Source organism: Somniosus microcephalus, chromosome 6 (genome assembly GCF_052327205.1).
Source record: "Somniosus microcephalus isolate GS21.2 chromosome 6, FLI_Smic_1.0, whole genome shotgun sequence".
Classification (NCBI taxonomy): Eukaryota; Metazoa; Chordata; class Chondrichthyes; order Squaliformes; family Somniosidae; genus Somniosus; species Somniosus microcephalus.
The window spans coordinates 237375800-237396071 of record NC_140992.1 but is presented as its reverse complement, the minus strand read 5'-3'; the positions used below and the strand labels follow the sequence as shown (position 1 = coordinate 237396071).

Here is a 20272-nt window from a genome sequence, read left to right as displayed (position 1 = left end):
CATGGAATTGGGGTAATATACTGGTATGGATTGAAAATTGGTTAACAGACAGGAAACGGAAAGTAGGAATAAATGGGTCTTTTTCGGGGTGGCAGGCGGTGACTAGTAGGGTACAGGGATCAGTGCTTGGGCCCCAGCTATTCACAATATATATCAATGATGATTTGGATGAGGGAACCAAATGTAATACTGTATTTCCAAGTTTGCTGACGACATGAAACTAGGTGGGATTGAGTTGTGAGTAGGATGCAAAGAGGTTTCAAGGCGATTTAGACAAGTTGAGTGAGTGGGCAAATACATGGCAGATGCAGTATAACGTGGATAAATGTGAAGTTATCCACTTTGGAAGGAAAAACAGAAAGGCAGAGTATTATTTAAATGGTGATAGATTGGGAAATGTTGATGTATAAAGGGACCTGGGTGTCCTTGTACACCAGTCACTGAAAGCAAACATGCAGGTGCAGCAAGCAGTTAGGGAGGCAAATGGTATGTTGGCCTTCATTGCAAGAGGATTTGAGTACAGGAGCAAGGATGTCTTACTACAGTTATACAGGGCCTTGGTGAGACCACACCTGGAGTACTGTGTGCAGTTTTGGTCTCCTTACCTGAGAAAGGATATACTTGCCATGGCGGGAGTGCAACGAAGGTTCACCAGACTGATTCCTGGGATGGCAGGACTGTCGTATGAGAGATTGGATCGACTAGGCCTGTATTCACTAGAGTTTAGAAGAATGAGAGGGGATTTCATTTGAAGCCTATAAAATTCTGACCGGGCCAGACAGACTGGATGCAGGGAGGATGTTTCCTCTGGCTGGGGGTTCGAGAACAAGGGGTCACAGTCTCCGGATACGGGGTAGGACAATTAGGACTGAGATGAGGAGAAATTTCTTCACTGAGAGGGTGGTGAACCTGGGGAATTCTCTACCACAGAAGGCTGTGGAGGCCAAGTCACTGAATATATTTAAGAAGGAGATAGATAGATTTCTAGACACAAAAGGCAGCAAGGGGTATGGGGAGAGAAGGGGAATATGATAATTGAGATAGGGGATTGATATACCTATCAATTCGTCCAATAAAAAGCGACGAGTTAGGAACGTAACTAAAGGTTTTTATTGACTAAATAACAGAGCCCACCCTCGTGGGTGATCGGGTCCAACAAGGAGGAATACCAGCCAGTCGACTACCTTTATACCTGGGCAGGTAGGTGGAGCCATGGGCGGAGTCGGAGGTGGTCAGCCCAGGTATAACAGCGCGACAAGAGGCGACCTCGTATCGTGATACAACAGTGATAACGGTGATAACAATACAACAGTGATAACTATAGTGTAACGATAAAAGTGGTTTACCACATTCACCCCTTGTTTAGATTTGAGTCCGGCGGGGTGAAGTGTACTACCAGTTCTGGTATGTCAGTCTGTCCGGAGGCCTCGTAAGCCTCTCCGATCGTCGCAGCGGTGGTGCTGCATTATCCGGTGTTAGTGCTGGTGTCTGCGTGGTCGGCGAAGGCTCGTGGGGTTCCGGCATGCCGTCTACCTGGGCTGGAATTGGGGGGGTGGTGGGGGGGGGGTAAAGGTGGTGTCTCCGGCGTGCCCGAGGGTGCGAGGTCTCGTAAGGAGACAGTGTCCTCCCGCCCGTCTGGGTAAGCCACGTAGGCGTACTGGGGGTTGGCGTGCAGGAGGTTCACCCTCTCGACCAGGGGGTCTGTTTTATGGGCCCTCACGTGCTTTCGCAGCAAGACGGGCCCCGGAGAGGTCAGCCAGGTTGGTAGAGTGGTTCCCGTAGTCGACTTCCTGGGGAAAACAAACATTCGTTCATGGGGGGTGGCGTTAACGGCAGTGCAAAGTAGTGACCGGATGGAGTGCAGCGCTGTCGGGAGGACTTCCTGCCAGCGGGAGGTTGGGAGGCCCTTAGACTTTAAGGCTAAGAGGACGGCCTTCCATACCGTCGCGTTCTCTCTTTCCACCTGGCCGTTCCCTCGGGGGTTGTAGCTGGTGGTCCGACTTGCTGCAATACCTCTCGCTAGTAGGAACTGACGGAGTTCCTCGCTCATGAAAGAGGAGCCCCGGTCACTATGTATATAGTTTGGGAACCCGAACAAGGCGAAGAGGTCGTTCAGGCATTTAATGACCGTGGTACTGGTCATGTCTGGGCAGGGGAAGGCAAAGGGGAAACGGGAGTACTCATCAACAATGTTGAGGAAGTACACGTTACGGTCAGAGGACGGGAGGGGCCCCTTAAAGTCGATGCTCAGGCGCTCGAAGGGGCGGGTGGCCTTGATCAGGCTTGCTCTGTCCGGCCTAAAGAAGTGCGGTTTGCACTCGGCACAGGTCTGGCAGTTCCTGGTTATGGTCCTGACCTCCTCGATGGAGTAGGGCAGGTTGCGGGCCTTAATGAAGTGGTAAAGTCTGGTGACCCCGGGGTGGCAGAGGTCGTTGTGGAGGGTCTGAAGTCTATCACTTTGCGCGCTGGCGCATGTAATTCGTGACAGAGCATCGGGGGGTTCGTTCAGCTTACCTGGCCGGTACAAGATATCATAATCGTAGGTGGAGAGCTCGATTCTCCACCTCAAGATCTTGTCATTCTTGATTTTGCCCCTCAGCTTGTTATTAAACATAAAAGCGACCGAACGTTGGTCGGTAAGGAGGGTAAATCGTTTGCCTGCCAGGTAGTGCCTCCAGCGTCGTACCGCCTCCACAATCGCCTGGGCCTCCTTCTCGACCGACGAGTGTCGGATCTCAGGGCCCTGTAGGGTCCTTGAGAAGAAGGCCACCGGTCTCCCCTCCTGGTTAAGGGTGGCGGCTAGGGCGAAGTCGGATGCATCGCTCTCGACTTGGAAGGGGATGGACTCATCCACTGCGTGCATAGTGGCCTTGGCAATGTCTCCCTTAATGAGGGAGAAGGCTGCGCACGCTTCCTCCGTAAGGGGGAAGGATGTGGACTTCATGAGGGGTCTGGCTTTGTCCGCATAATTGGGCACCCATTGGGCATAGTAGGCGAAGAGCCCCAGGGTTCTCTTCAGTGCCTTAGGGCAGTGGGGGAGGGGTAGCTCCATGAGGGGGCGCATTCTTTCGGGGTCGGGGCCGATGAGTCCGTTCTCTACTACACAGCCAAGGATGGCAAGGCGCGAGGTGTTAAACACACATTTCTCCTTATTGTAGGTGAGGTTCAGCCGTTGGACTGTACGGAGGAATTTCTCCAGATTCACGTCGTGGTCCTGCCGGTCGCGGCCGCAGATGGTGACGTTATCTAGGTAGGGGAATGTGGCCTGCAGTCCGTTCTGGTCAACCATCCGGTCCATCTCCCTTTGGAAGACCGAGACCCGGGGGACCCTAAGGAAGTGGTATAGGCGCCCATTCGCCTCGAAGGCGGTGTACTGGCGGTCCTCGGGGTGGATAGGGAGTTGTTGGTAGGCCGACTTAAGGTCGATGGTCGAGAATACGCGGTATTGTGCAATCTGATTGACCATGTCAGATATGCGGGGAAGGGGGTATGCGTCCAGCTGGGTGTATCTGTTTATGGTCTGGCTGTAGTCGATGACCAGGCGATTTTTATCACCGGTCTTAACGACCACGACCTGGGCACGCCAGGGGCTGTTGCTCCCCTCGATGATGCCCTCCTTCAGGAGACGCTGCACCTCAGAGCTACTGAAAGCTCTGTCCCCAGCGCTGTACCGCCTGCTCTTGGTAGCGACGGGTTTGCAGTCGGGGGTGAGGTTAGCGAACAGGGAAGGTGGCGGCACCTTGAGGGTGGATAGGCTGCAGGTGTTACGCGGTGGGCGGTTTAACCTTCGCTGGTTGTCGACTGTGAGTGGGGGGAGGGGTCCACCGTATGCTAGGGTTACACTTTGGAGGTGGGATTGGAAGTCCAGCCCTAGTAGGACGGCAGCGCAGAGCTGGGGGAGGACGAGGAGTTTAAAGTTTTTATACTCTGTACCCTTAACCGACAAGGTCACAGCACAGTAGCCGCTAATGTCCGTGGCGTGGGACCTCGATGCCATCGAGATTCGGTTGCGCGTTGGCAGGACAGGGAGGGAGTAGTGGCTCACCGTGTCTGGGTGGATGAAGCTCTCCGTGCTTCCGCTGTCGAACAGGCAGGTCGTGGCGTGGCCGTTTACTTTGATGTCCATCATCGACTTGGACAGGTGGTGTGGGCGGGCTTGATCCAGAGTGACGGAGGCTAGCGTGTAGGTAAGCGAGTCGTTGTCGTCTGCGGGCGAGGCGGTCGTCGGGTCCGGGGGCCCGGTGGCAGTCGGGCGTGGTGGGTAAAATGGCGTCTCCCACGAGGTAGGACAAAATGGCGGAGAAGATGGCTGCCCCCATAACTCACATGAGGCACTATTGGGGTCGGTTGCCTTGATCAAAGATGGCCGCCCCCATGACTCACGTGTGGGGATACTGGCCTCAGTTGCCGTGAAAGAAGATGGCCGCCCCCACAGTTCGCATGAGGCACTGCTGGCCTCTGAAGATCCGCTCCTGCAGGCCTTAGAGAAGTGGCCTTTCTTCCTGCAGGTTGTGCAGGTAGAGTTCCTGGCTGGGCAGCGCGACCTCGGGTGCTTCTCCTGGCCGCAAAAGAAGCAGCCGGCGGCCCGATCGCGGGTGCCCGATGTCGGAGCCGGTACCGGGGGTGGCGGGCCCGGTCGGGTCCGGGACGCCGACGCTGAGGTAGGTCCCGGGGGCGGCGCTGCGAAGGGTATTGCGGTAGGGGTCGGGCCCGAGTCCCAGGGTCGCGAGCAGTACCTGGAAAACGCCTCCTGGTCCTGATGGGCCACCTCCAGGGAGAGAGCGAGGGCTTCAGCTTTGTCCAGGTCGAGGTCTTTAGCTTCAAGCAGTCTTTGCCGTGAGTAGTCGGACCGTAGGCCTTTCACAAAGGCATCGCGGATATTATCTTCCGTATTTTCAACAGCCGTCACCGCTTTAAAGTCACAGTTCCTGCCGAGTGCTCTTAGCGCCCGTAAAAATTCAGCTACAGACTCTCCTGGCTGTTGCGGGCGGGATCTTAGGAGGTGCCTGGTGTACATGTAATTTACCGGGCTGCGGTACTGCTGTTTCAGTAGGTTGATAGCGGCCTCGTACGTAGTCGTGTCCTGGATGAGTGCGTATACTCTCGGGCTCGCTTGGGCGTTCAGAAGTCTTAGTTTGGATCTCTGCGGGGCGCCGGATTCTTCCAGGTAGGATTCGAAGCAGTCCAGCCAGTGTTTGAAGTTGAGGGCTGCGTTTGCTGCCTGTGGGTTTAGATCCAGGTACGGTGGTTTGAGGGCTTGCAGCCAAGCCGGCTGGTGTGGCTGTGCTTCTGGGAGGGCTTCTGGCTGGCCAGTAGTAGACATCTTTAAAATTTAGTCAATAAAATTGATATACCTATCAATTCGTCCAATAAAAAGCGACGAGTTAGGAACGTAACTAAAGGTTTTTATTGACTAAATAACAGAGCCCACCCTCGTGGGTGATCGGGTCCAACAAGGAGGAATACCAGCCAGTCGACTACCTTTATACCTGGGCAGGTAGGTGGAGCCATGGGCGGAGTCGGAGGTGGTCAGCCCAGGTATAACAGCGCGACAAGAGGCGACCTCGTATCGTGATACAACAGTGATAACGGTGATAACAATACAACAGTGATAACTATAGTGTAACGATAAAAGTGGTTTACCACAGGGATCAGCCAGGATCATATTGAATGGCGGAGCAGGCTCAAGGGGTCAAATGGCCTGCTCCTGCTCCTATTTTTCTATGTTTCTATGTTGTCAGGATGTTGACTGGTAATGTAGGAAGAATAAGCTTCTGTCCTGGATAGGCCTGCTCTCTAGAGGTCTATCTCTAGCTGGATGATTCAAGAAGTCCTTGGCTGACTGAGTTGTCATTGCAACAAAATGAAGCCTGATAAGGGAATTTGATAGATGTGAGTTAGAATATTTTCCCCATTATTCTCCCTCCACCGCCCCCCCACCTTTTAAGGTGGTTGCCAATTCAGGGATATGATTCAATATACACCAGCAGCCATCTGGTATATTCACCAAATGGCCAGGAGTGGGCCTTTGGCGTAGCGGTAGCATCCCTGCTGCTGGGCTAGAAGGTGTCGGGTTTCGAACCCCGCTCCAGACAGTCCCGGCAAGTAGAGTCGGAGCTCCAGTTCTAAATCCTGGGTTGACATCCAGCGGGATACTTGCGGGTGTGGGTGGCATCCCCCCTCGTATGGGTTGTGGGAGCCCGTAAAACCCTCCTGCCATAGGACTAACCACCCTAATGGCTGGTACGAAGATGGTTATGGTCACGGAAGGAACGTTAAACGCGGCCAGAAATCCTTCCACCACTTCATACAGTTCCCCAAAGGGAACAGTGTGACGACACGTACGCCGACGACCAAATGGCCATATTTCATCAGTGAGCCTAGACATTGTGCTATGGAATTTGGAGGGAGGTCGAGGCAGCATGGCTGAGCTTTGTCCTGCCTTCACCCTATGTAAACATGCACAATTCCCATAGGGTCACCGGTTAGTGACAGGGAGCCTTTGATGATTGATTTATTTCCCATCCAAAATCATCACAGTTTTTACTTTCATTTTGAGAAATTTATTTGTACAGAAAACTCTTGTTAATTTTCAATTTTTTTTTTGTATTTTTACAGTCATCCTGTATTAAGCCATTATTTAAAGATAAATGGAAACAACTTGCTTTTAATGTAGCAACATATCTTTAAACATTTCACAGTTGTGACAGACCCAAGTAGGAAAGAAATTAGGGGAGATTGCCAAAATTGGTTCAAGACTTAAGCTTTCCGAAGGCTTTTAAAGATGGAGAGAGCACCAGAGGGTAGGGAAACCAGCGATCTGCCTAAGGAAGGTTCTGGCTCATTTCTTTCTCCCTTCTCCAAATAACTGTCTGGTGCTTCTCTCTTCAGTTCTGCATATAATCTCCCATTTTTCCACCCTCTTGGTCTTTGTCCTTCCATCCATCCTTCTATCACCTCTTTGAACATACCATCCCCTCAGCACATGCCCCAACCAATTAGTTTGCCTTTTTCTGATAACATCAATGAAACTATTGTTCTTGTATCATTGCCAACACCTTCACATTCCATACAAACATTATTCTTTATTCTTCCATGGCAAGGACAGCATTAAAAACCAGAGGAACCCTTTTCCTTTGTTTCAAAAATGTGGGTTAAGTGGGGCAGCAGAGATTGAATACAGCCAGGTCATTTGGCAATGTTGAATCTTTGGTCCAATTACTTCAGCAGGAAGATGTGTGCCTTCCTTGAGGGCGTACAGTAAGCCTTGCATCTTACTGTTCTGTGTATTTAGCTCAAACAAAATAATTTGGAACACTGTTTTTAAAAGCACTTTCAGATAATGCATGGCAGGTCCTTCATACTTTCCATGATATTCCACTAATCAGAGTTTTTTGTGCGTCAGTCGCATTGTCCAGAAGTCAAGATGTGATTACTTCATTGCAGGAAGAAGTAGGAGAAAGGGGTGGGAGAAGATATTCTGGTCCTTATTTTATTTCCTCCCCTTCGCTAAATGTAAGGTTAAGATTGGGAATTTGCTGATTGCAAAATCTTGGACCCAAATGTGCACGTTGACCGGCACAAATCTTTGCAGCTTTTCTAATCCCGTATCACGTGTGGAATCATTTTAATGGTACTTATACATTGGAGTATTGTACAACTTGGACGTATTGAGCAAACGCTGCGACTGCAAGCCTATACATTTATCAGTATGAGAACTTTATTGCCTTGTAAATGTGGCAACTTTGTACACTTATCATTTCTGCAGTTGTCTTGCAGTTGATTTTATTCCTTACTTTTGAATAACTGGTCTGTTGTAATGAATTCCTAACGTGTTAACATTTTCTGTGGGTAATGTGGTTAATTGTGGTAGAAACATTTGTGTATGTAAAAGAGTTTGGTGATGAAAGTTCTGTAAAAATACTCAATACCACCAAATTATTGTCCGTTTTGACAGTTGAGAGATTCTTTTGTTTTAGTATGCATTAAACATGTTTGCAATGAGCCATTTTAAATTTGGCAGTTCACAAGATAATTACAGATGAGGAATGCCATTCAGCCCATATTAGCTCATCCATTCAGACCCTAAATTGCAGCAACAAGTTGGTTCTTGAATGATTCTCTTGGGTTTTTGCCACCACTACTCTATTTGGGCGTACATTCCATGTAATGATCACTTTGTGTGAAGAAAAACTTTCAGTCCTAAACTAGTTTACACTTGTGACCCCTTGTCCTACTCTTGCAATTCAAAGTGCTTTTCCAGATTTATCTTTTCCATGCTGCTTACAATCTTGCATACCTTTTCAGATGTCTAATTTCAAGGCTAAAAAGCCCATTTGTCCAACCTGTCCTCATAATTCTGATCTCTAAGATTGGGGAATCATCCTTGTAGCTCTTCTCCAGGGCTTGAATGTCTCCATTGTTTCTTGGAGACCAGAACTGCACACAGTACTCCAAGGTGTGGTTTGACCAGAGTACCGTACAGTTTGATCATGACTTCCTCTGACTTGTATTCTACTGCTCTAGCTATAATGATTAACATTCTATTTGCTTTGTTGATTACTGCTCTGCATAGTACGATAGCAAAATACTGCAGATGTTGGAAATCCGAAATAACAACAGAAAATGCTGGAAAAACTCAGCAAGTCAGGCAACATCCGTGGAGAGAAATTTGAGTTGACGCTTCGGGTTTGACCCTTCTTCAAAACTGGAGAGAAAAGGAACTAGATCGAAGGCAGGGCTGCGATCGGACAAAAGAATAAAAGAACCAAAAGAAGTAAAAGAGATTAGAAGCTAGACGAGATGGTAATAGGCTGTGATTAGGTGTAAAGTGTACTGGCAGGGCAAAAGATAGCTGCCAGGTGTGAGAGAGAAACAAAAGGAAAGGGGGGGGGGGAAAGGAAAGGAGTGGAAAAATATAAGTGAAAATGAAATAGGGGCCAAGGTTATGATCTGAAATTGTTGAACTCGATATTGAGACCGGAAGGCTGCAGACTGCCTAATCGGAAGATGAGGTGCTGTTCCTCGAGTTTACGTTGAGCTTCCGTGGAACAGTACAAGAGGCCAAGGACGGTGAGGTCCGAGTGGGAATGGAGCGGTGAATTGAAATGACAGGCGACCGGAAGCTCGGGGTCACCCTTACGGACTGAACGGAGGTGTTCCGCAAAGCGGTCACCCAATCTGCGTTTGGTCTCCCCAATGTAGAGGAGACCGCATCGTGAGCAGCGAATACAGTATACTAGATTGCGAGAAGTACAAGTAAATCGCTGTTTCACCTGGAAGGGGTGTTTGGGGCCCTGGACAGTGGGGAGGGGGGAGGTATAGGGGCAGGTGTTACATCTCCTCCGCTTGCACGGGAAGGTGCCAGGCGAAGGGGAAGGGCTGTTTGGGGTGATAGAGGAGTGGACTAGGGTGTCTCGGAGAGAGCGGTCCCTGCGGAATGCTGAAAGGGGAGGGGAGGGGAAGATACGTTTGGTGGTGGGATCACTTTGGAGGTAGCGGAAATGCCGGAGGATGATCCGTTGAATGTGGAGGCTGGTGGGGTGAAAGGTGAGGACAAGGGGAACCCTATCGTGGTTCACCGCTCCATTCCCACTCGGACCTCACCGTCCTTGGCCTCTTGTACTGTTCCACGGAAGCTCAACGTAAACTCGAGGAACAGCACCTCATCTTCCGATTAGGCAGTCTGCAGCCTTCCGGTCTCAATATCGAGTTCAACAATTTCAGATCATAACCTTGGCCCCTATTTCATTTTCACTTATATTTTTCCACTCCTTTCCTTTCCCCCCCCCCCCCCCCTTTCCTTTTGTTTCTCTTTCACACCTGGCAGCTATCTTTTGCCCTGCCAGTACACTTTACACCTAATCACAGCCTATTACCATCTCGTCTAGCTTCTAATCTCTTTTACTTCTTTTGGTTCTTTTATTCTTTTGTCCGATCGCAGCCCTGCCTTCGATCTAGTTCCTTTTCTCTCCAGTTTTGAAGAAGGGTCAAACCCGAAACGTCAACTCAAATTTCTCTCCACGGATGTTGCCTGACTTGCTGAGTTTTTCCAGCATTTTCTGTTGTTATTACTGCTCTGCATAGGTTGGGCACTTCAGTGTTGAGTGTAATAAGACACCTAGGTCATTTTCAACTTCATCCTTTGCTATTTCAACACCCTTCTTGGGAGTATGTGAAATGTCTTTGGTCAGTAGTTAAAATGTTACGACTGTTTAACATTCTGAGTGGCTAAAACTTTGTGCAGATTACAAATAAATGTGTAATACTTATCCAGTTCCCTGCTGACTTAGTTCGTAAGTGCACTGCTTGATGTGCTTCTGAGCCATGAGACCAGGAAGGGTTCAGGGCCATTCTGTTCCATGCTGAGTTCAGCAGGGTGTCCGTAGTTACTAAGTATTTGGCTTCAATACTGCTGGGTGAGAGAAGGAAAATAATTATCCAGGATATATTGTAAAGTGGATGTTGGCCGAGCACAGGATTAGGGTGGGCTGTGATGTCACTCAAGTTGAATAGCCTACTAACATTTACTGTCTTGCCTCACACTGCCAGAAGTGCCGAGTGGATGATCCATATCGGCCGCCTCCTGAGGTCCCCGCCAACACAGAAGCCAGTCTTCAGCCAATACGATTCACTCCACGTGATATCAAGAAACAGCTGAGAGCACTGGATACAGCAAAGGCTATGGGACCCGACAACATCCCGGCTATCGTGCTGAAGACTTGTGCTCCAGAACTAGCCATGCCTCTAGCCAAGCTGTTTCAGTACAGCTACAACACTGGCATCTATCCGACAATGTGGAAAACTGCCCAGGTATGTCCTGTCCACAAAAAGCAGGACAAAACCAATCCGGCCAATTACTGCCCCATCAGCCTACTCTCAATCATCAGCAGAGTGATGGTAGGTGTCATCGACAGTGCTATCAAGAGGCACTTACTCACCAATAACCTGCTCACTAATGCTCAGTTTGGGTTCTACCAAGACCACTCTGCTCCTGACCTCATTACTGCCTTGATCCAAACATGGACAAAGGAGCTGAATTCCAGAGGTGAGGTGAGAATGACTGCCCTTGACATCAAGGCAGCATTTGATCGAGTGTGGCATCAAGGAGCCCTAGTAAAACTAAAGTCAATGGGAATTGGTGGGGGGGGGGGGGTCAGAGGCTAGGTATTCTGCGGCGAGTGTCTCGCCTCCTGACTCCCCAAAGCCTTTCCACTATCTACAAGGCACAAGTAAGGAGTGTGATGGAATACTCTCCACTTGCCTGGATGAGTGCAGCTCCAACAACACTCGAGAAGCTCGACACCATCCAGGACAAAGCGGCCCGCTTGATTGGCACCCCATCCACCACCTTAAACATTCACTCCCTCCACCACCGGCGTACCGTGGCTGCAGTGTGTACCATCTACAAGATGCACTGCAGCAACTCCCAAACCCGTGACCTCTTCCATCTAGAAGGACAAGGGCAGCAGGCACATGGGAACAGCACCACCTCCAAGTTCCCCACCATCCTGACTTAGAAGTATATCGTAGATCCTTCATCGTCGCTGGGTCAAAATCCTGGAACTCCCTACCTAACAGCACTGTGGGAGTACCTTCACCACATTGACTGCAGTGGTTCAAGATGGCGGCTCACCACCACCTTCTCGAGTGCAATTAGGGATGGGCAATAAATGCTGGCCTTGCCAGCAACGCTCACATCCCATAAACGAATAAAAAAAAAATACTTAGAATGGTCACTCTAAATTATGGGAGAGCCGCTGACAAACATTGAACCATAGCCCAACCTTCAGGAGGGGAGAACAAAATTAAGTGTAGTAATTGAGATTTCTAATGCATTCACCTTCATCTGTAAAGGGGTAGGAAAATAGAATTTTCTTTGTGCACTGTAATGAAATTAAAAGATTTTTAAAATCAAGAGCAAGTTTATGATTGTTATAAATAGCATGCAAAGGAAGCTTTTTCCCAAGGTTCGTCTGTCTAAGCATAGTTCTTATTCAAGTAATAAATTCCAATGTGGTAACGCTACTATTGCATAAGTGTTGAGTTAAACTCTTGAACCATAAGTGTGGTTTCACCTGATTTTTAATGTTTAATATTCTAAAGATAATTCACAGGTGGATGTTTCCTGGAGACTGCAGGATCTTCTTTAACCACAACACAATGCATCAGAGACCATACAGATAACCACCATGCTCTTCTATCTACACTTAAATGCCACTACATTTAGTTTCAAGCAAGGTACTGGCGGTACAAATACTTAAAGAGCGATTTTTAACTTTGCCTGCCTGTTGGAAATCACCCAGGAAACATACCCACTGACGTCCCACTTTCTACCCACAGTCTTCAATTTTAATCTGTTCTTCTGAGCAGATGACAAGGACACTTGCTGGAAACCGGCAGGGTCCTTCTTTAGAAAAGCAGATGAGGCTTTGATGATGTCATCAGAGCCCGACTGCTATTTTAAACTTGGGCCTGAGCGGCAAAGTAGTTGTGGCCTCCAGAGGAGGAGGTGGGGCCAGAAGAGCTAAAGAAGTAAATCATCATCTTAACCTTTTTAAAACAACAAATCCTTCCTTGTGGGTTCATGAGGAGCAGGAGTGCTCTTGTGAACCCCATAATGAAATTTTAGGCCTCTCCTGCCCCCGGCTCCCCCCTCCCCCCCCCCCCCCCCCCCCCCCCCCCCCCCCCCGGGTCCTCCCAACAACTTAATTGAGTACTGGGGACCATTCCTTCGGTCCCCGGCAGCAGCCTCCTACTGCCAGACATTGCACTTCTGCCTGCTGACCAGCTGCAGCTTCCCACTGGTTTTGGACAGGGAGCTGACCAGAGGCATACAGATGAGGCCTGGGAGTTAAAATCGCCCAAGCTACATGCTGATGCGGTCAGGATGGTTTGCCGCCTGTCCAATTCCCATCCTGAGTTTAAATTCAAGGCTTGAGAAACTGTCTTTTGTAGACTTCCCAATGTGATGGTTATGGGCAGGTGATGCAACATTCCTGTACCCAATTCCAGAAACCCAACTGAACTGAAATGGGCAGCACGGTGGCATAGTGGTTAGCACTGTTGCCTCACAGCGCCAGGGACCCGGGTTCAAATCCGGCCTCGGGTGACTGTGTGGAGTTTGCACATTCTCCCCGTGTTTGCGTGGGTTTCCTCCGGGTGCTCCGGTTTCCTCCCACAGTCCAAAGATGTGCGGGTTAGGTTGATTGGCTATGATAAATTGACCCTTAGTGTTAGGGGGATTAAAATGTGTGGGGTTACGGAGATAGGGTGGGATATGTGTTGAAGGGGTTACGGGGATCGGGTGGGATATGTGTCGGTGCAGGCTCGATGGGCCGAAATGGCCTCTATCTGCACTGTGGGGATTCTGTGATTCTGTGACATTGATTACTTAACGTAAAAATTGAGCAAAGTCTGCAATATATATTCCAACTCAAAAGGCCTCTGGAAAAACTCGGTCAAGTTCAGACGCCAAGGTGTACCCCATTGCGTAGAATCACTTAATAAGTATTGGTACACACCTCATCAAAAAAATTATAACCCATTCATGCCAAGCAATTGGCTAATCACATGCGTATGCGCTTTATAGCAAGGCTCACTGGATAGCAATCAGGGATTGGAACCTTGTGTATATTCCCCTCCCCTTTATTCACTCTGAAATCTGAGGGTGCTGAGGCCAGTTGTAGTGCCCTGACTGATAGTTTGGCTAGGATGAGCTAATTCAGCGCTTCTCTGATGTTCCTGATGTGTGATTTAGCTGCTCAGTGCTTTAACCATCTTCACTAATCCTCTGAAGTCTCCCCTACCCCCCATCGTACCTCAAATCTGCATTTGTATTGTGCCAAAACTTCTAGCATTTTGTGGAAATGTAACTTTGGCCTTTTTGGGGTAAAATCGATTTGTTGTGCTGAGATAATGATTGTCTCCATTGATCTTTGAGATTGCTGGAAATGAGCCTTTTTCCCCCCTGAAATTACTAGGAAAGGTTCTTATAGCAGCGTAACTTCCTTTCTAGGTTCTACTTGTATTTTTGAAGAAATTATTATATTCTTGATGCTATCGTTTGACACTTTTTCCTGTTTATAGGAGAATGGATCCGGATGAGAGACCTCTGCAAATCCTTTACGATTACCTATCTGGATTAGGTTTCCAGGATCCAGTGCGGATACAAGAGGAAGGAGCCATGGCTGATCTGAGCTGCATGATTAGATACTTTCATGGTAGGATTTCATATGTTATTTATTAAAGGTTTTAGGGGCAAGAGATGTAATTAACATTTTTGCTGTTTTAAATCTGGAAAAACTGTACATTTACCTAATAACTGTGGAGCCCTAATTGTCAGTGCTTGGGTTGTGCACAATAAAGTATTGTTTGTAATTCAGCACTCTGGTAGTAGAGCACATGGCTTTCAACCAAACGCTTAAACTTTTTGTCCCTGGATTGTTGGTCACTAAATACTGCTTGCCTGTTGGGTGTGAATTGTGTTACTTCTTTGTCAGACCACTAATCATGCTTTGCTAGGGTGGCTTGCTACTCTTTTTTTTTCTTTTTGGCTTGCTACTCTTTGGGAGAGGGAAAATGGATTGTTGTCTCTTCCTATTCAAAGTGAAAATCTTGTCAGCTGATTATGGAATAGCATTGATGGTCATGGAGCTGTTTATGGCCCAGCCTTTTGCGGCTGAATAGGGACTTATTCAGGGAGAGAAATGGTTCCTGTGTGCAGTTTATTTGAAAAGTCGGAGATGGAGTGTAAAGTGCTTTAGATGCTGGAAATCAGAAACAAAAACAGAAAATGCCAGAAACACTCAGTAGGCCAGGCAGTATCTGGTAAGAGAACAGACAGGATGCTTTGGGTATAGTCCCTTTCTCAGAACTCGATGATTTAAAGTAAAATTTGATACATTTCAGAAAAACATCAAGGAAAAAAGGAACTTGCGTTTATTTAGTGCTTTTCAAGACCTCCGGTCATGCCAAAGTGCTTCACAGCCAATTAAATACAGCTAGAAGATCCCAAGGCTGACAGCTGGGCACACAGGCACCTACAGAAATGCTCCATCTTCTTGTCCTATTTCTGTGGATACGTGCAGCACATGTTGGGTGCACTGCTCCTGTGATGTGCTAGGATGGCATCCAGGAAAATTGGCACTGTAGTGTCAGCTTCCCGTGCTTCCAGGTTAAGCATAGCATTGTGCCTTAACCTTAGAATGCCATTGTCACATTTTTGTTTCTCTCGCCAGCAATCAGTAAGTTCTAGGATTAAAAAGAACCAAACAGCTGGGAGAGTCTGAAACAAAAACACAACCCCACAAATGCACGTCAGGCAGCATCTGGAAAAAAAAAGCGTACATTTTGGATGGCCGCTACTCCATTCGGGGTCTCTGAATGATGGCATCGTTCAATGTGCAGTTTTGTGCTTTAGGCTTGTGATCATAGGATTAAGGTTGCTCAAACTAATTTCCTGTCAAATTTGTACATCTATGAGAAAGAGACCATTCTGAAAGGTTAGTGTGCTAATCCACTCTGCCACACAGCCTCATTATTTTCTTAAATGATTTCTGGACTGTGTGCCATTGACCTCAAATGAACAAATGCCACCACAGTTTTATTATTGCACGTGGCTTTTATTTTGCTAAGGTACAAGATTTACTTTGTCCACTTCAAGGTCTCTCCAAGCTTATACTATGTAATGTACACCTGAGCAAGAACAACACCTGGTCTGCAAGTCTATAGAAATGTACACTGCTTTTGAGTCTATACGGTACTGCTAGTGTATTAACATGCCACTTACTCAATTAGGAATAGGTGAGCTTGATTAAACGTGATTGAGTTATTTCTCTTTTTTTCATAAGACTGACATTTGTTAAACCATTTAATTCACGAATGATTTAGCAGTAATGGGTTCTAACTTTTTTTATGAGTAATCTTTTTAAAATTCTGTTCTGTAAGCTTTGTTTATTAGGTGCTTGTACCTGTTGGTACTGGATCTGTAGATTACACAATCGATATAAGGTCAGCAGAGAGAGATGAAACATTCACTGAATACAAGTTGCACGGTTGAGAATCTTGCATGAGATCTGGTAAAAATCGCAGCTGATTTTTAAGTACAAATTTCTTGCTAGTATCTGAATTTTGGCAGGAAAAATTAAAGCTGTATTCTTCCCTTCCCTCACCACTATTAACAGTAAGATTAGCCAATCAGAAATGTATTTACTGGAGTTAAAAAATTAATTGGCTAACCATGGAAAAAATACTTCATAGGACCTTGGAAGTGTCTGAATATTCTTTTCCTCCTCTATTAATGTCAAACTGTCCTTTACCCCTCCCCCCACTCCCCCCAGCCTGTTGTTATCAGTGGATGTGCTGAACTAAGGCACTGTCAAGAGTGGCTTCATAGGAAATTAGATCAGGATTCATTTTCATTTTGGTAGTGGGAATGCTACAGTTGGGCTTTGAATGAGGGGAAGCCTATGTTTGTTTGGTCCTAATTGCTATCTGGTGACTGCTGCTGGAAGATTTACAGGTGTCAGCTGATGATGGGATTTGGCTTAGCTGTGATTCCTTCAATGATTGAATAGCCTGAACCATTCAACATCATTAAAAGGAATGAGGTACTGGAAGGCTGCTGCCTGCAGACTGTTACCGTGCTTTCAGAAAGTGGGAAAATACAGTGAAAGGGGAATTACTTGTTGAAATTTCCAATAATTTTCTCATAATACAGAGTATTAAAAAATTAGATGCACTAATGCAGCAGAATTGCATACAGGATACATCTTCCTACTCCTCATCTCATCTGATTGATATCCCAAGTCACCAATCTGATTAGGTAATTGCCAGGTCACAAGCAAAGATATTTATCATCTGTTTTGTAACCGATTTGTAGGCTTTATTTGCAAAAATTGTATATTTAAATGATTCTTCTAGCCCAAGGAAATCCAATACAAGTCTTTCTGTCATATTTGTGAAAATATATTTCTACTATTTTTTCCACACGATCTTTTAAAAGACAGCAGTTGAATCAAATTCATGTGCTGTCACAGAGCTAAAATGGAATTTAGATGATGTGTGATCTGAAGCATGATTACTGTAAGTAATTTTCTTACTATTGCTGAGTATTTTTCTGTTATCGAAGGAGTGAGTGTTTCCACTGATCAGAATGCAGACTCTGGGATCTGAATAATTTTTTTTAACCCTTCCTTGACAGTGACGTGTGCAGCACAAGTGGTGCTGATCGTATTCCAGTACCTCACCCCATTTGCTATTCTTTGTGTATGAGCAGCCTCTTCAGCTGTAGGGGCATCATAGCCAAGCCTGAGCCTATTTTTACCTAATGTCAATGTACACAGGCATTCTCAGAAGGGCTACTAGATAGGACTCAATAGTGGGAACCTTGGCTAACTTCTCCCCTTCTCAGCCCATGGACCTAAAGACATGTGCACATCCACCACTGCTCTGGCTGAGAGCATCAAACTCTGTACAGATTAGGGATTGTCCCTAGAACCTTCCTGGCTTAGTATCGCTGCAGTGTATCATAACCGTTTAGCGACTGCGAACACTGAACACAGTTCTTTAATATGCTGTGATTTTTGAGTACATACTTTGCACTTGACATACTGATTTTCAGTAATATTTGAAAACTAATAGAAAAATAAATTTTCTGTTAACTATCTGTATACTGCAGTCGTCTTGTATTTCTGAAAGAACTGGGTTTATATAGCCCCTTTCATGACCTCCGGGTGTCCCAAAGCGCTTCAGTCATTGAAGTACTTTTTGAAGTGTTGCTTTTGTAATGGAGGGAAACCATTGTCACTGTTGTAATGAAGGGAAACCGTGCCAATTTTCACACAGCAAGGCCCCACAGTAAATGACCAAATAACGTAATAGCAAAATACTGCGGGTACTGGAAATCTGAAATAACACAAAAATGCTGGAAACACTCGGCAGGCCAGGCAGCATCCGTGGAGAGAGAAACAGAGTTAAAGTTTCAGGTCTGTGACCCTTCGTCAGAACCAAATAATGTGTTTAATGATGTTGGTTGACGGATAAATATTGGCCAGGACACTGGGAGAATTTCCCTGCTCTTTAAATAATGCTGTGGGATCTTTTCTGTCCACCTGAGAAGGGAAATAGGGCCTCGGTTTACCGTATTGTCTGAAAGATGGCACCTATGACAATGTAAAACTCCCTGATGCAGAACTGAAATGTCTACCTAGATTTTTCTCAAGTCTCAAGTGGTTTAAGAACCAAGTTTTGATTCTACAGATTTATGTAAGCTGATTTATTTAGCAGAGAGTTAATTTGCACTAGATTTATTTGTAAGCAGTTGTCTAAAATACAATTAAATTCATGATAATTTGCTTTTCTTCTTGCCAGAATAGTCTCTTGAACATTGCCTAGCTCCAAGTAGATGTGATCATAAATTCATGGGATGATTTTTTTCCAACAATTGTTCCACTGTTTGTGGGTTTTTTGTCATCGTCACAAGCTGATATCTTGACTGTAGAATGTGAACAAATCATACGAAGAGTCCTGTATGACGTGGTTAAATACTGGCTCTTTTTCCCAGAGGATATTTTGCCATAATTAGTTGGGATATTTGTCAGATGCTGGCGGAGGAGCACAGGAGAGCACCTTCTTGCAACTGCAAAATACCCTGAACAGGTCCAGGGGAGCAAATGATTATTTATTAGCTGTCCTCCGATCGATTGGTAACTAGCTTGGCAATACATGGCATGGCAAGGTCCCACAAACAGCAGTTTTAGGGAAGGAGTCCAAGAGTAGCAAGTCTCCACAATATCGATGGCTATAATTATATCATTTTAGTATATGGGGTACATGTTTCAGTGAAAACTCTCATGGTAACATTATCCCTGTGGGCAAACAGTTATACTGTGTAGGATGGACTGTAATTGAAAGTTTCACTGTCACACCTTGCCTGTCACACATTTGCCCAGCTTGGTGTCTCAATACCAAACAAGTTATTTCTTTGAAAAGATTTTAAATTGTATTTGTGTATATGTTGTCTAACTTTTTTTTACTTGATAAACTGAGATTACATACAGTTAGCACAAAAACTGCTGAGAAGAACATTTTGAAGTTTCTTGCCCTAATTAGGGGAATGCGTTGTCTTAAGTGTTTTGTTAATTTCATATAAGCCAGTTCTCTCTATTGTGTAAGTTTGTAAAGGTTTTAATTTCCTGAAGTTAACCCTGTGGCTAGATAGTGGGATTGTAGAGATTTACAGGGCACAGTTTCTCACTAGCAACATTGTTCAGTGTTTAATCTTTGCCTTGATTAGAATTGTTTCATTTGCTGGGCATATACCAAGAAGTGCCTCCTGTTCTTTGTTGGTGTACATATCTGTCTGTGGCGAAACTACTTAGTTATGGAAGTTCATGCGCAGAATATTTATTCTTGTCTGTTTCGCCACCTCAAATTAAAGTACATTAGCAGAAGAAGAAAGTGGATCTTTTCAGCCAGGGCTTTGGTTATTATTAAACAATGGGAGTAATGTTTCTCTTTGGCCTAGTTTAAAATCTGCAGAAATTAATTCTGTAAAGATACCAAATAACTAATCCTGAAATGACATTGTTTAGTATGCCTTTTTGTTTTGAAAAAGTGAACTTGTTAGTGGATGGGAAGGGAAAGAAAATAAGTGTGTGTTGAGTCTACCTTTTAACTTGGATGCATTTTACTAAAAAGTCTGAAATTCCTGTGTTTTGAACACGAGTGATACCTTCTACACACTTGCAGGTTGTGATCCGGATATCTGGTCAGTCCAAAGAATGCCTCCTGTTTGGAGCATTCGTGTGTAGAGAAATGACAGTGTCAGCTTATCCCTCAAATTTTCCTTTTAGGTGTTGGTTGAGGATGAATGTCTTCACCCAGAGAGAGGTGAACCTGTGGAATTCTCTACCACAGAAGGCAGGAGAGGCCATTCATTAAATATATTCAAGAAGGAGTTGGATATATTTCTTAAGGCTAAAGGGATCAAGGGATATGGGGAGAAAGCCGGGACAGGGTACTGAATTTGGATGATCAGCCATGATCGCATTGAATGGCCGAATGGCTTACTCCTGCTCCTATCTTCTATGTTTCTATGTAAAATTATCTGGTCATTATCACATTGCTGTTTGTGGGATCTTGCTGTGTGCAAATTGGCTGCCACGCTTCCCTACATTAGAATGACTACACTTTGAAAGTAGTTCATTGGCTGTAAAGCACTTTGGGACGTCTGGATGTTGTGAAAGGTGCTATATAAATGTGAATTCTT

At 46.0% G+C, this 20272-nt stretch overlaps 1 protein-coding gene across 2 annotated transcripts in view; it reads left to right on the top strand.

Annotated features, from left to right (window-relative positions):
• The window catches only part of phlpp2 (PH domain and leucine rich repeat protein phosphatase 2), a 226062-nt gene that overhangs the window by 21242 nt on the left and 184548 nt on the right, over window positions 1-20272 (top strand). For both annotated transcript variants that reach the window (XM_085991585.1, XM_085991584.1), the window contains exon 3: window positions 14089-14222. In XM_085991585.1, the coding sequence (XP_085847711.1) occupies window positions 14089-14222 (134 nt within the window). The remainder of the gene's footprint in view (window positions 1-14088; window positions 14223-20272) is intronic.